Source organism: Panthera pardus, unplaced genomic scaffold (genome assembly GCF_024362965.1).
Source record: "Panthera pardus isolate Hobbes unplaced genomic scaffold, ASM2436296v1 HiC_scaffold_1, whole genome shotgun sequence".
Lineage (NCBI taxonomy): Eukaryota > Metazoa > Chordata > Mammalia > Carnivora > Felidae > Panthera > Panthera pardus.
Window position 1 is genome coordinate 27,957,361 of NW_026526654.1, and position 13,725 is coordinate 27,971,085.

The 13,725-nt window shown below is 40.8% G+C and overlaps 1 protein-coding gene across 1 annotated transcript in view; it reads right to left on the bottom strand.

Moving 5' to 3' along the window:
* The window catches only part of GPC5 (glypican 5), a 682,486-nt gene extending 676,952 nt beyond the window's left edge, over nt 1–5,534 (bottom strand). The window contains exon 1 of the mRNA XM_053901416.1: nt 5,011–5,534. Within this exon, the coding sequence (XP_053757391.1) occupies nt 5,011–5,476 (466 nt within the window). The 5' untranslated portion in view covers nt 5,477–5,534. The remainder of the gene's footprint in view (nt 1–5,010) is intronic.
* Between the last annotated feature and the right edge of the window lie 8,191 nt (nt 5,535–13,725).

The window sequence follows — 13,725 nt, forward strand, 5'->3', positions numbered from 1 at the left end:
CAACAAGACTGACTGCTGCTTCTTCAATCATGGTGACTACCCCCACCTTCATCTTCCCAATGCCTAAGCAAGTTATCAAGACACCCAATTCCTGAACTGCCCCGCTCCATTAAACCATCCATGAGATCACCCAGCACAAGCTCAAATCTTAGAAAAAGCCCCTTCCTGGCTGCCCTTTACCCATGACACCCACGATTCCTACAATGAGTGATAGTCCTTGCTGCAGCAAGCAAAATGAGCCAAATTTGTTTGAGTACAGGGTGGTTTCTGGTGGGTTTTGGTGAATGGGCTTCAACACGGGGCGATCCTGATATTAATAGTCTGCCCCAACATCAGAGCCTGGGTTCCTTCTATGGCTTTGGAAATCTTATCAACACAACTATGTTGTTCAAGCAGCAAAAAAAGGTTAAATTCATGAGAAACAAGTCTTAATTTCAGATTACTGTCCATGAATGACTATGGCCACCAGCCATCTAGTATATAAATCCTTAAACCATCCTGTGTGCACTACTTCACCTCCCTGAATACAGACAGCAGAGCCGTGGCCGTGGTAGTGGAGGCCGTGGCTGTGGGGTTTTGTTTCCTAGACTTTCCATTAGTTCATGGAAATATATAGATACAAATACAGATATATAGATACATAGATATAGATATGTTTTCCATAACATAATAAAAATCATTTCAGATAGGTTTCTTTCTTAGAGCTTCCATTAGCTCATGAGAAGAAACAAGAAAGTCACTATAATCTAATAAATACCATTTTGAACAGAAATATATTTCCTAGGGTGCCCGGGTGGCTCAGTCCATTAGGTGTCTGGCTCTTGAGTTCAGCTCTGGTCCTGATCTCACCAATGGAGCCCTGCTGCTTGGGATTCTCTCTCCCTCTCTCTCTCTGCCCCTCCCCCAGCCACGTGTGTGCTAGTGTGTTCTCTTTCTCTCTCTCTCTCTCTCTCTCTCAAAATAAATAAGTAAACTTAAAAAAAAATAAGCATAGATATAAAATAGCTGAATAATCTTATTTAAAAAACAAAGGTATTTCCCAATTTTAGAAATACTCATTTGTGGCCAAAAAAAAAAACACCTAGTTAATATAAAAAACATCTTCTGTTACATAGAGATCTAAAACTAAAATTTCACCCTTAAAGCCCAAGTCTAGTTAAAATCATGACACTAAATTAAAAAACTGTAGTGACAACAACACATTTTGTGAGCACTTCCTATGTGCCTGGAGTTGTGCTATTTTACACACACACACACATTATTTCATTCCGTGTATGCAACAACTCTTCAAGAACTAAGATTCCCAGGGCACCTGGGTGGCTCAGTCAGCTAAGCGTCAGACTCATGATTTCGGCTCAGGTCATGATCTCACCGTTCATGGGATTAAGCCCAAGTCGGGCTCTGCACTGACAGTGCTGAGCTTGCTTGGGACTCTCTCTGCCCCTCCCCTACTCACGCTCACTCTCTCTCAAAATAAATAAACATTAAAAAAAAAAAAAAAAAAAAACTAAGATTCCCATCTTATAGATGACAAAACAGAGGTTCAAGGATAAGCAATTAACCTAGGCCCCACCACTACACGTGGGAGATCCAAGTTTTGAAACCCAATGTCTATAATTCCAAACTCTGAGGTTACCAGGTAGATTGTTTCTCTTGCATGTGAAAAGGAATCAACACTGTGCCTGAAACAATTATAAGACTAAATCATGATGAAAGCAGTTTAAAAAATAAAACTACACAGCACTAAAGTGTCCTGTAGTATTAAATTTTCATTTTGCCACATCAAGTTTATTTTTATTATCCCATTTATAACCAAAAGTTACCAAGAAAAAGTTCTTTCACAAACTACTCCTTGTACCAATGAACATCCACTGTTCAAAAACCAGTTGGTATATAAATTACCTGAAGGTAGTCTTGGATTTTTTTATAAGCTTCTCCTTTCTGAAATACCTTCTTAAAACAAGGAAATAATGCAAGTGTGAACAATGCATGTGGGAAGAGAATTTCAATGTAAAAGCATTATCCCTCCTCCCCAGTAAATAAAATAAAAATCAAAGGACCTTTAAAAGACACTTTCACTAAGTTTGGTTTGTTTTTTTTTTTCCTGAATAAAATAAACAAGAGCAAAGGGCACCTTGACTACTACTTAGGAAATAAAATCAGAACACAGGGAAATCTGTAATTCTAATCACATTTACATCTTCTCTCCTTTTTTACATTTCTCATCCAACATCCTTAGGAGCTCAATAGGCTTAAAAGAATTGGAGCAGAGTAAAGAACAAAGGTGAGGAGAATCTGAGAAACAACTCGAATGGCTGTTCTCACTATTTTAATAATTTCAAATTGGGTAACGTAGTTTTCAGAAGATGTAAAAGCCGCAAATATAGGAAGAAACTAAAAAGTTGTTCTACCTGCTATTATTATAAAAATGGCATTTGGGCTAGACATCTCAGGAATTAACCACTTGTGGACAGTAAATGAAGAAAGCACTAAAAAAAGATTAACTTTCAAAAAAAAACTAGTATCAAATTGAAATGTACCAGCTTTAGTTAGTGAAAGCCCATGTGCCAAATAAATACATTTATTACAAGGAATATTGACATTTGTATTCTTACATGGAAATGACTACTTACATTAACTATTGTTTTCTCTTGAGCTTGAGGACGCTGTTAGAAAATCGGATATCCAGCTGTTATACTCAATCACGCTAAACGTTACAGATCATACATAAATACAAAAATAAGGAAAAGCAGTTATGAAGCATGTAGTATGTGTGCTTTACTCAGTTTGGGAATGAGTTTGTTATAGCGGGGAAGAAGTAGCAATGTCAAAAGAAATAGTTTAATATTTCATTTACCTATTCAAATAAAACAATGGCTAACAATTTGGAGACAAGAATGGTTTTAATCAAGATGATTCTAATTCAAAATAATACTTTCATGTGACTTTTTCTTAATGCAATTATGAAAGGAATTTAGCCCTTCTTCCCGCCAGCAACACTGATGTCCCCAAGAGTGTAACCCTGAACAGTCCCCGGCATCTGTACTGCTAGGATTCCTCCATCACATTAAGCCACAGATGAAGAAATGTACTAGCAATGGGGAAACAATCCAGAATGGCTCAGAAAAGAAGGTGCTTGCCATCCTGGCTCTTTTTTTTGTGGGGGGCGGGGGGGGGGGGGGTCATATGCATCAAATGCAAATAAGGACACCATTTCCTTCTCTATAAGGCACAGCTTCAGTTTCCCCTCACATCCCTTTTAAAAGGTATGCCAGTGATTGATACTCTAGAAACTTCCTCTTCAAAAGACATGAAATACACAAAGTTCTAGGAATGTAACAGCTAATCAATGTGTTGCATTCAGCAGGTACCAGGAATACTGAGACATTAAGAAGGGCGGTGAAATCAAGGCCTTTACTGGGGAGCTGTCAACGTTTCCTGAACATATCAGCCAAAATTAAGGCATTTGGGGAGCAAAATCTAATAATGCAGGTGACGGTTTCATAAGCTCAATGCCTTCGCCCTATCCCCCTCCACCAACACAAAGACCCACTTCAGCAGTATTAGCTACTGATACCTGAGGTTTAGCTTTTTTTTTTTTTAATAAAAAGAATGCACTGAAATACAAGAATGGGCTTATAAGGGGGTACTATTGTTTGAGGAAAGAACTGCCCTAAGCTGAGAATATCAACTATTTTGTTTCAAGTAGTATAGAAAAAGCACCTTGTACTGAACAGGCATTCAAAAAATACTTGAAATATTTCAAATATAAAAGACTGGTCATGTAAACTAAAATGGACTTAGGGTTCCTCAATGCCCAGATTTTCCTTGCAGGATGAGGGGAGAACTGAGTTCACAAACAGCAAAGCAATAAAGCAAAATAGTTACAGTTCCATCCATAGCGCTAAGAGCAAGTCGCTTAACCCTGAAAACATAGCCAGGGGACGTATTTTAGAACCAAGCATCCTCCATAAATTCTTTATTCAACCCATAAACTCACGGCACTCGTCTGCGTCTTGCCTTCATAGGCAGGGTGCATTGCTCCAGTAAAATCGTAGCTTCAGACACCTACTATTGCATTTGACAGCTAAGACCTGATCTTCCAAACCAAAGGTAAACTGGAAATCCCAGCAGCAGAAGGAAATCTGCGCGGTACGGGTGGGGAGCAGGGGGTAAAGGTGCAGGCAAACAGCCTTACAAGAAGCAGACTCTACACTGGCTACACTCAAGGTATTCTTTCCTCTTCAATCTCTGGTATGTGTCTCATCCATGTTTAGTGACTTCCCGATACATTCAGTTTTGATCGCCTGTTGCCGTCACATCTTTCAGGCGTCGAAACTACCCAGTCGTCTGTCTGAGAGACACACTGGGTACTTAGTGCAGGTTCCCCCAAGGAGGGCTCGGCGCCAGGGCACAGAGGCTGCTAAGGGTCACGCCAGTGCAGGTGTACAGGGTCCGAGTCCTAATTAAAGAGGAGACGGTTGCCCTTCTCAATGTCCCATACTCCAGCAAAGGAGAAGAACACCGGTTTGTATTTTTAGTAGCAAACTTGGAGCGACCAAGCCAACTTGGTCCACCGGAGACAGCAGCAAACCGAGGCCCCCCGGCGGGGCAGTGGTGAAATTCCCACTCGGAACAGAAACGCAGGCCGCGCTGCCCCATCTTTGCTAACCTCTCGTAACGCACCAGCAGAGACTACGGGAACCAGCGCGGGCGGCAAACGCCCAGAGCCCAGCTTAGCCGCAGGCGTAGTCTGGGTGTCCCCGGAGCTGCGCTGCGCTGCGCTGCGCTCGGGATGTTCACGCCGAGCTTACCACCCCCTCCCCCCTCCCCGAGGCCTCCCCCGGATTCACCTTGCCCGGCCGGAGTGCCTGAAAGGTCATCTTCCCACGAAGGGCCACCCCCAGAGGCTGAGGAGCGCGGACTCTGCGCTCAGGACGCCCCCGGCCCTCGCCCCGGCGCGCCGCCCAGCGCTGGCGCGCCGCCCAGAGCCTGCCCGCCGCGCCTTACCTGCCCGCGGCGAATCCGGCAGCCCCTTGACAGCTCCCACCAGGCGCCACTGGAAAAGTTTCCGAACTTCTTCGCAGCTCTGCACGCCCTCGCTCCGAGTAGACCCAACCAGAGCCAGAAGGAGGAGACAGCAACATCCCGCGCGCCAGGTCTGTGCATCCATCATCAGTGTCCTAGTCGCCCCTTCCCACGTAGTGGACCCAACTGTCCCCGCGCGCCCTGCGTTGCAGGCGCTGGAAAACGCTCGGCGGTCGCGGTTCTCAAAAGGTGCAATCTGGCGGCAGAGGTTCCGGGGCTGTTCTGGGACACCGGCTTCACCTGGTGGCACTTGGCTTTCTCCGGAGGAGCTCGGAGGCTGAGATACGAGTTCTCGAGCAGAGCGCCGCCAGGTCTCCCTATCCGGCGGGAGAGAGTTGGCGCTGCACCCCTGAGGAAAACGCCTGAAGCCCAGAGAGCCCGCGAGCATCTGGCTCCGGCAGCCGCCGGGGTTGCCGCGGGCTCAGCCAGGAACAGCCAACCTGAGACGCGCTCGCCTGCCGCGCTCTGCGGGCAAGCCCCGCCCCTGCACGTTCCGCCCCGCCCCAGATTCCGCCCCACGCCCCGCCCCCTGCGCGCGGCCGCAGGCCGCACCCGCCTTTCCTCTGTCAATGCCGGCCCACGCGGGGCCGACCTCAGAGCGGCGCTGCCGGGAGCGAGGAAGCAAATAAAACGAAACCCGGGCCGCGTTCTCCCAGGCCTTTCCATGGAACAACGATCTGATGAAAAAAAGAGCGAATGTGGGAAGAGGCTCAGAGAAGATAAGAAATAAGGAACACCAACTGGAAGTACGATGAAATATTTGACTATAAGTCAAGGTCTTCAGTACATGGGAATTTGTATCGAAATTGCGCAAAATGGGATCTAGGTACAATACAAAAGGCAAAAACTTTACAGTTGAGATCCCAATTGAAGACTTGATACCATTTATAGGGTTTTAAGAGTGTACATGAGAATTGATTTATGTTACTACTTTAGAACTTTTTCTGTAACATTAGCTATAATTCTCTGGAAGAATTTAGAAGTCGTAAGAATTACATTCAGACCTTATCAGGTTCTTATCATCACAGTAAAGTCCAGTTTATTCTCTCATCAACCTTTAGCATCGTATTTTACTTCATTACTTTGTATCCATATGGGCCCTCTGCGCTTTATCACTTCTGGAATTGTTTTAAAACATTTTTCAAAGAACTTCTAAGATAAGAGTGCTTAGGGGAGATTCTAAAAAGAAAGATAGAAAAATGAAGACTTTAAGTGATTTAAAAATGACAAAGGAATTTTGTCAATTTACAACTTACAGAAAGAATGTATTAGAAAGCAGAAACCAATGGGTCATGTGCATTTTCTGAATGTGATTGACTCAGTGCTAAGCCTGTGAGTGACAAGTGTCTCTTCATCTACAAGCACCTGAAGGTGGTACTCCTCCAGTAAAACAAAACTACTTAAAAGCATCAGGCAGGGGGGACTATGAATGCCTCTGCCACTTAAAGGGAATTTAATCTCAAATTTGAACCCTTGCCAAGAGATAGAGATGAATAATTTTAAGCCGTAGTTAAATGTCATGGGACTTTTAATGACCATTTGATATCAAAGGCAGCACTTTCAAGCAGTAGATTGCTTGCTTTAAAACCATTCCAGGGAAATGGCTGAAATACTTCTTCAGTAAAATAGTGCTCACTTGGCTTTTGACATCAATTGCATGAATACTAGTTTTTTGTGTTTTTTGGAGAAGCTCTCTTAATAGATGAGAATTGAAAAAAAAATAGCTGCTTTTAAATTCAAGGACTTCAAGCAAAGCTTTATATATGTATCCTGAGTGGGGCAGGGGGGGAACTTCCCCATGAATTCCTTCATCTCTAGACATCAAGCATGGAAAGCTTGGAAGTCAGCTGTATATGTATCTACGAGAAGAACAAGAAGAATGACCATGAGGACGTGTATAGTGGGTGACAGACAATATTCTCAGGGCTTTTTATGGATACCAATTCATTCATTGACTCTTTAGGACAACCCTGTAAAGTAGTTACTATTTTTGTTGTTTTACAGGTGAGGAAACAGAGAGGTGAAGTGGCTTGCCCTAGGCCAACATGGCTGTTAAGGAGTGGAGCCAGGAATCAAACAGGGAATACAGAACAGGTGCTATTAACCTCAGACTCTCGGCTACTCAGTGCCAAAGAACTTATTGGGTTACATTCAGTAACACCAAAGACTCTTTCCTAATTTATCAGATTTTTCAGTAATAATTATATATAATTTTCATCTAGGAATTTTATTCTACTAGAATTCCTTCTGTGTCAATATAAGGGTAATAAATCCCCAGGTTTTTCCAAAACTTCTTTTTTCCCTACCAAGGTCTCTCCTTGATAGATTTGATCATCATGGAGCATTAGCATTAAAAGAATTCTTAGCGATTACCTGGTCCAATTCACTCACTTGGAATTTCTAAAACAATTTGTCTTGCAAGGGTAAAATCGCAAACACAACTGAGAATTATTGATGGTTCAGTGAAAACTAATCAACTAACAAATATTGAACACATATTAAATGTAAAAAAATAAACCACTGTGCATAATAGGGATTATAGAGACATGCAAGCAAGTTCTCTGTGTTTTTACCATTTATTTCAACAAAACAAGTAGGTGGGAAGTGATATAGAGAAATGGAGTAGGGGCTAATGAGCAAATAAATATATTTAATCCATATTAAATGTGCCCAATTACAAAAAAATAAATATTTGTTTCTACTTCTTACTCCCTATTGCCACCACAGTGGCTAAGCCAAGTGGCTTCAAAGGGTTTTCCTAGCAGTATCCTTATGCCAGGCACTCAAACAGTATGTGCTGGCTCTGCTCTGAAGCTTTCAGGATGAGTTTCCTTCTTCTGACTAGAATGCAATGCCAAAAAAAAAAAAAAAAAAAAAAAAAAAAGAATGCAATGCCAAAGTGCCTTTTCTATGAACATTCTAGAACAACCTCTACATACCGTACTAAAACTAATCTTTTGTTCAATTTACCTCTAAATATTACGGATGAACCTAGGGAGGAATTTCCATATTTTCATAGTGATAATGTCTCGTTTTTCAAAGGTTATTCAATAAACATTTATCGAATGCCTCTTATCTAATAGGCATATGTTTTGCTTTTGAAAGACCAATAAATACCATTATACAGGAGAATCTTTAAATGGTCATTATGGAAAACACACCTTTGTATCTTCTAAATGCAAAGCTTCTAAGTAGCCATTTAAAATGTGTCAAGTCAAGACCTTGTCAAGAGAAATGAAGAACCTCTAATGTGATTTAGGTGATAATATCACAATACCCTCAGCCCTGACTACTGCTTTAGGCTAAGACTGGCCACTGGTTAGCTCACCTCCAGAAGCTGGTTGGGGTGACTTATATACCCAATCAATAATAATAGCTAATACTTATTAAGCGCTTACAGGTATTATTTCATTTAACATTTCAACCACCCCATGAGATAGTAACATTATGTTACTAATAGGGAAACAGAAGTACAAAGAGATTAAATAACCTTCCAGAAGCCACAGATCTGATAAGAGCCCAAATGTAAGGCAGGTATGCCAAGTTCTGCACTCCCTTAGCCATTACACTCTATTGCCTCTGACAAAACAGGTACCTGTTTCTGGCTCCTTGACTCAACCTACCATATAAGGCACTGGTACTTAATGCTGTTCCTTGTGTACAGCCAGCTTGATCTCATCTTTATAGAGGTCCAGAGACCCAAAAGTGGCTCTGACACTGACCCCAAAAGCGTCTTCCTCAGTAGATGGCTGAGGTACTACTTGCTCCTCCTTTGTTCCTCCACGAAACTTTCAGTCGTGAGAATGGTATTGTCAGGACTAAAATTCCATGTGTTGCCTCGGCATCTTTGAGCCTTGTAGGGTCCCAAAGGCTTAGATATGAGTTCTGCTGTTGCCAGATATGATCTCCCCACCCACCACCAGCAAGAAAGGCTCTGACCCTGGCTAACTCCCCCGTCAGCCAGACCAGCTCCATCCCACCTTATCTTCAACCTAACAGATCTCCCTTTGTCCTTCCTGGAGAACCAAAGGTCACCTCACCCTCCTGTCTGTCAAGCCTGCCTCCCACAGGTTCACTCTGCTCTCAGGTACAACTTCTGGGGCCCTGAGTGGTATGTGGTGTTGTTCTCTTCCCCTGGACTATGAGTATACGTGACTAATAAGCTGCTGTGAATCTTACCTGTCCATTGTCACGTGTTGGACCATCTCAAAGTACGGGCTCAATAGGAGGTGGTTAGAACAAGAAAATCCCTGATACATGTGCTTTCACTTAGGTATTGCCAAAACAATCCTGACTTTTTTTCTTGCCCTACCTTCTACCTCTCCCAAATGAAGGCCCTATTCCCCTAGCTGTCCCGCTAAAGGAAGCCAAATTGGAGGTCAGTAAGGAATTTCTGCTGCCAAGTAACCAGAAGGAAATTGAAGGATTCTCCCCGATGCCTTCCCCGTTTCAGAGCAATGATTGAGAAAAAGCTTCCTGCAAGAGATTCTCATAACAGAGTATGAAATTCCATAAAATACCCAAAACCAGACACTACATTGAGATTTACATGGAAATCAGAAACACATTTTCCAGCAAAGTCTTTCTAAAATATGTATTTACTGCTAATGTATATTTCCAATTTGAAAATTCTCATCTTCTAATCACATTTGTTCATGATTTCGAAATACATTAGATGCACTTACAGCATTATCTCCTAGTAATTATGCTTTTAGGCAAAAACAACATACTTCTTTCACAAAAGGCATTATATAAATAAATTGTTCCTGTATGGAAATTCTAAAGTATTTTAAACTGTATTTAATGTTATAGGTTTTGTCTCGATTTCTGATGAATGACATTTTATTTCTTTATTTTAGAAATATTTATATTTCTAAATATAATATTATTATATAATATTAATATATAATATAATATAAAGAATATTTATTCTTTATTTTAGAGAATTTAGCAACTAAAAATATTAGTTGCTTTCTAAACAAGAATGAAAGTATTAGCAAAGACACTAAGAAGCCAGGAACACTCGATGAGTTTATTAAACCAAATTCCTTTAAATAACTTTCTTCTAGTCTATATTCAAGAATATGAAAACAGTGCCCTTCAGAGTTGTGATATATAGTAAATCTGTAAATTATAAGACATTATAATGAAAATAGGTACAGTACACATTTCTCTCATCTTCAGATTTATATTTTGCACCATTCAAAACAGCCCCAACTATTTGTGGTTTCCAAATAGAGCAAAACTCACATTCAAAGTTCAATCCCACCATTAATTAAACCAATACTTAAGGAAAGGCAATCGCGTGAACAAATAAATTCAGTTGTTACCTGTATGGAATATATAACATTCCTGCTTAATGTTTTCGGGAATTGCAAAACAAAAACCCCAACTTTAAACCCGTCTATTGCTGGTTGCTTAATGTGAGAAGTGGCCACAAGTGTTTATCTGCCTGGTTAGCAGCCTTGTGAGGTCACAGAGCCTGCACGCTTGCCTCCACCCTCTAGGCACCGAGTGAGTACACATTTGCGTTTCCTGCACCTTTAGTGAATGAACCTGCCCTCTGTAAGTGTGACATTCTCCTGTGTCCTGCATTAATTTGATCAGAATTCTTTGATTATTTTTTAAGCAGCAGTCAACCTTTTAACTTCAACTTAATTGCTAAATTTTTATATTATTTTCAAGGTGGCAAATATCACCATAGGATGGAATAGCATCAACAAACATTTTGAAAACCAGGTTATAACTTCCCAACTAAAATTATGTATAGATCATTGTATCATCAAGCATTTGACTTTCAATAACTCTCCGACGTCTGTTTCACTTCTTATCATTTACTTTTCTATGACAAAAATGTGAGGTGGATAGCTTTAAATTTTAATGTTGCCACCAAATTAATTATTTAATCAAGAGTTAAAGAATTATTTTCTTAGTTGTTTTCCTACAACTTTTGATATTACAATATCTTAAATATTAATATCTTTAGATCAGATGAATTTTTTAAATTCTTTTCTTTTTAATTCGTTTTTAAGTTTATTTATTTTGAGAGAGAGAGAACGCAATTGGGAAAGGGGCAGAGAGAGAGAGAGAGAGGGAGAGAAAGAATCTCAAGCAGACTCTGCACCACCAGCTCAGAGCCTGATGTGGGGCTCAAACTCACCAACGGTGAGATGATGCCCTGAGCTGAGGTTGGACGCTCAACCAATTAAGCCATCCAAGCGCCCCCTGATCAGATGAATTTTAATACTATGTATCAAATATTCTCCAGAATGATTATTCATCATTTGTATCATCTTGGGCAAGTTGTTAAATCACTCTGACACTTTCTTTCCTTATTATGTAAAATGCGGGGAAAGTATGATAACTATGTTATGATGTTATTGAGAGGGTTAAGTGAGATAACACATGTGAAGTGTTATGTACAATTCTTAGTTCATATCATCACTCAGTAAATAGACATTATTATTCTTCTCCATTGGAAAAATACTCATCATTAATTCCTGATCTATTAGTTACATCTTAGATGTAATTAGCATAATAAATCTGCTCCTCTGAATTAAACAACGATTCAAAGCTAAAATCTTTTGCCCTCTCTGTATTCATTGTATGGTTTCTTTATATTATTTAGCGTTTATGCAAATATCAATTTTTTTTGAGCAATCGAAAAAATGAGCATTATCTCAACTTGTGTAGGGACAGAAGAATCTAAGTTGCCCAAGGTCATGAGCTAAAAGTCATTTTTAAAGGAAAGAGTCAATCCTCTCTGAACATAATGAGCACTTAGAGCAAGAACTAGAGACTAATTATCATCAGCTTTTTAAGATGCAAAGTGTAGACACTCTACTAATGATAAAGCCTCATAATTGATAATTATCTTTGATTAACGTGTAGGAAGTTCTTCCAGCAGCTTTCAATGCTGTGTACCATTGTTGTAATTGATCTTTAATTCTTCCATCTACAGATTCCTCTTATCTTATGTTTGATCTTTGCTATCTATAAATAAGGTCCATGCATTAACTATTAACTATTATTAACTATCCCTAGATGTGATAGTACTTTACAAATGTCTTTGCAATTTAATTAGCATTCAGCCTAATTCTTTATATTTGCATATGAAAAGGTACAAGCAGTTCATGCTCTCAGGCAGAGAGGAGAAATCCCTTGCTCTGACCACTTTTGAATTCACTTGATCCAGATTTTGTGAGGAGAGAGAACAATTCTCTCTCTGGATGTGTCTGGGGACACTTTACATAATTGCCAGCCTCTCCTGGAGGAGAAATTGTATTCTGATCCTCTCTATCTTGGGGGGGGGGGGGAAACTCCATCTGAGCTGTTTCCTATATATCATTCTAGTTTTTCCTCACTCTCCTTTTTCTGTCCATATTCTCAAATCATCTTGTAACTGCTCTCCTGATGTTCATAAATCACCCTCATCCAACACCTAGTGGCCAATTTTATGCATATATCTGCTGAACCTGACATTGCCAAACACGGTCTCTCTGAAGACTCTAACTTCTTCAGCTTTCCTGACAACGTACTGTCCTCCTCCTCCTCCTGGCTCTCCAGTATCTGTTTCTCTATTGTTTTGCCTGTTTCTCCCCTTTCTCCTACTTCCTAATGCTTAATTTCTCCCAAAGCTTCCACCTTTATGCTCCCTCTTTATTCCCTACATATCTCTAGGAGGATGCGCTGGGTTGAAGTGTCCTCTAAAATCCTATATAGAACCTCAGAATGTGACTTTATTTGAAAATAGGGTCTTTGCAGATGTAAAAAGCCTTAACGAAGGCTCTTGAGATGAACTTGTCTTGGAGTTAGGGTGAGCCCTATATCCAGTGAGTGCCATCCTTATAAGAGACAACGACACAGAGAGAAAAGGGCAGCGTGAACATGGGGGCAGAGACTAGAGTGACCCAGTTGCAACCCAAGGAACGCCAAGGATCTGACAAGCCCCTGAAGCTAGCAGAGAGGCATGGGATGGTTTCTGCCTCAGAGCCTCTAGAAGAAACCAAGCCTGCCAACATCATATTTCAGACTTCTGGTCTCTTGTACTGTGAGAGAAAAAGAAAAAGAAAAAAAAGAAACCTGCTGTGTTAAGCCACAGAGTTTGTGGCTAGTGTGGCAATTGGTTAAAGCAGTGCTTGGAAAATGAATACCGATGATCTGGTGGTTCTCACACCAATGGGAAGTGATCCGGGCATGTGAGCTAAGTGCGCGTAGCCCTTGTTCTCTCATCTACCCCCTCCTCTCTCTGCTTTTTCATCTGGGTACCCTACCAGTATCTCAAGTTCTATTTTATCAAAAGGACTTTGTCTTCTCCCCCAGTTCACACTCTTCTTCATGCACTGATTTTTTCCTACTAAATTTACAAACACGAGACCCTGAAGTCTGTTCTTTTTATTAATAAAGATCATCTTGCTGGCTCAGAGTGTTTCGTATCCTCTTTCTCTTCTAATGCCTCCATGTAATATAAATTACAAGACTTGCCAATATATCCACCTATCTCTCATATTCATGTTTTTCATTCCAACTGCCCCACCTTTTCTCATTAAATTACCAGTTGATTGCATTATTTCCCAGAGAAGACTCATCACCTACACCCTGTTCCTGATCTAAATCATCTTCCATCCTGGGCCCAGA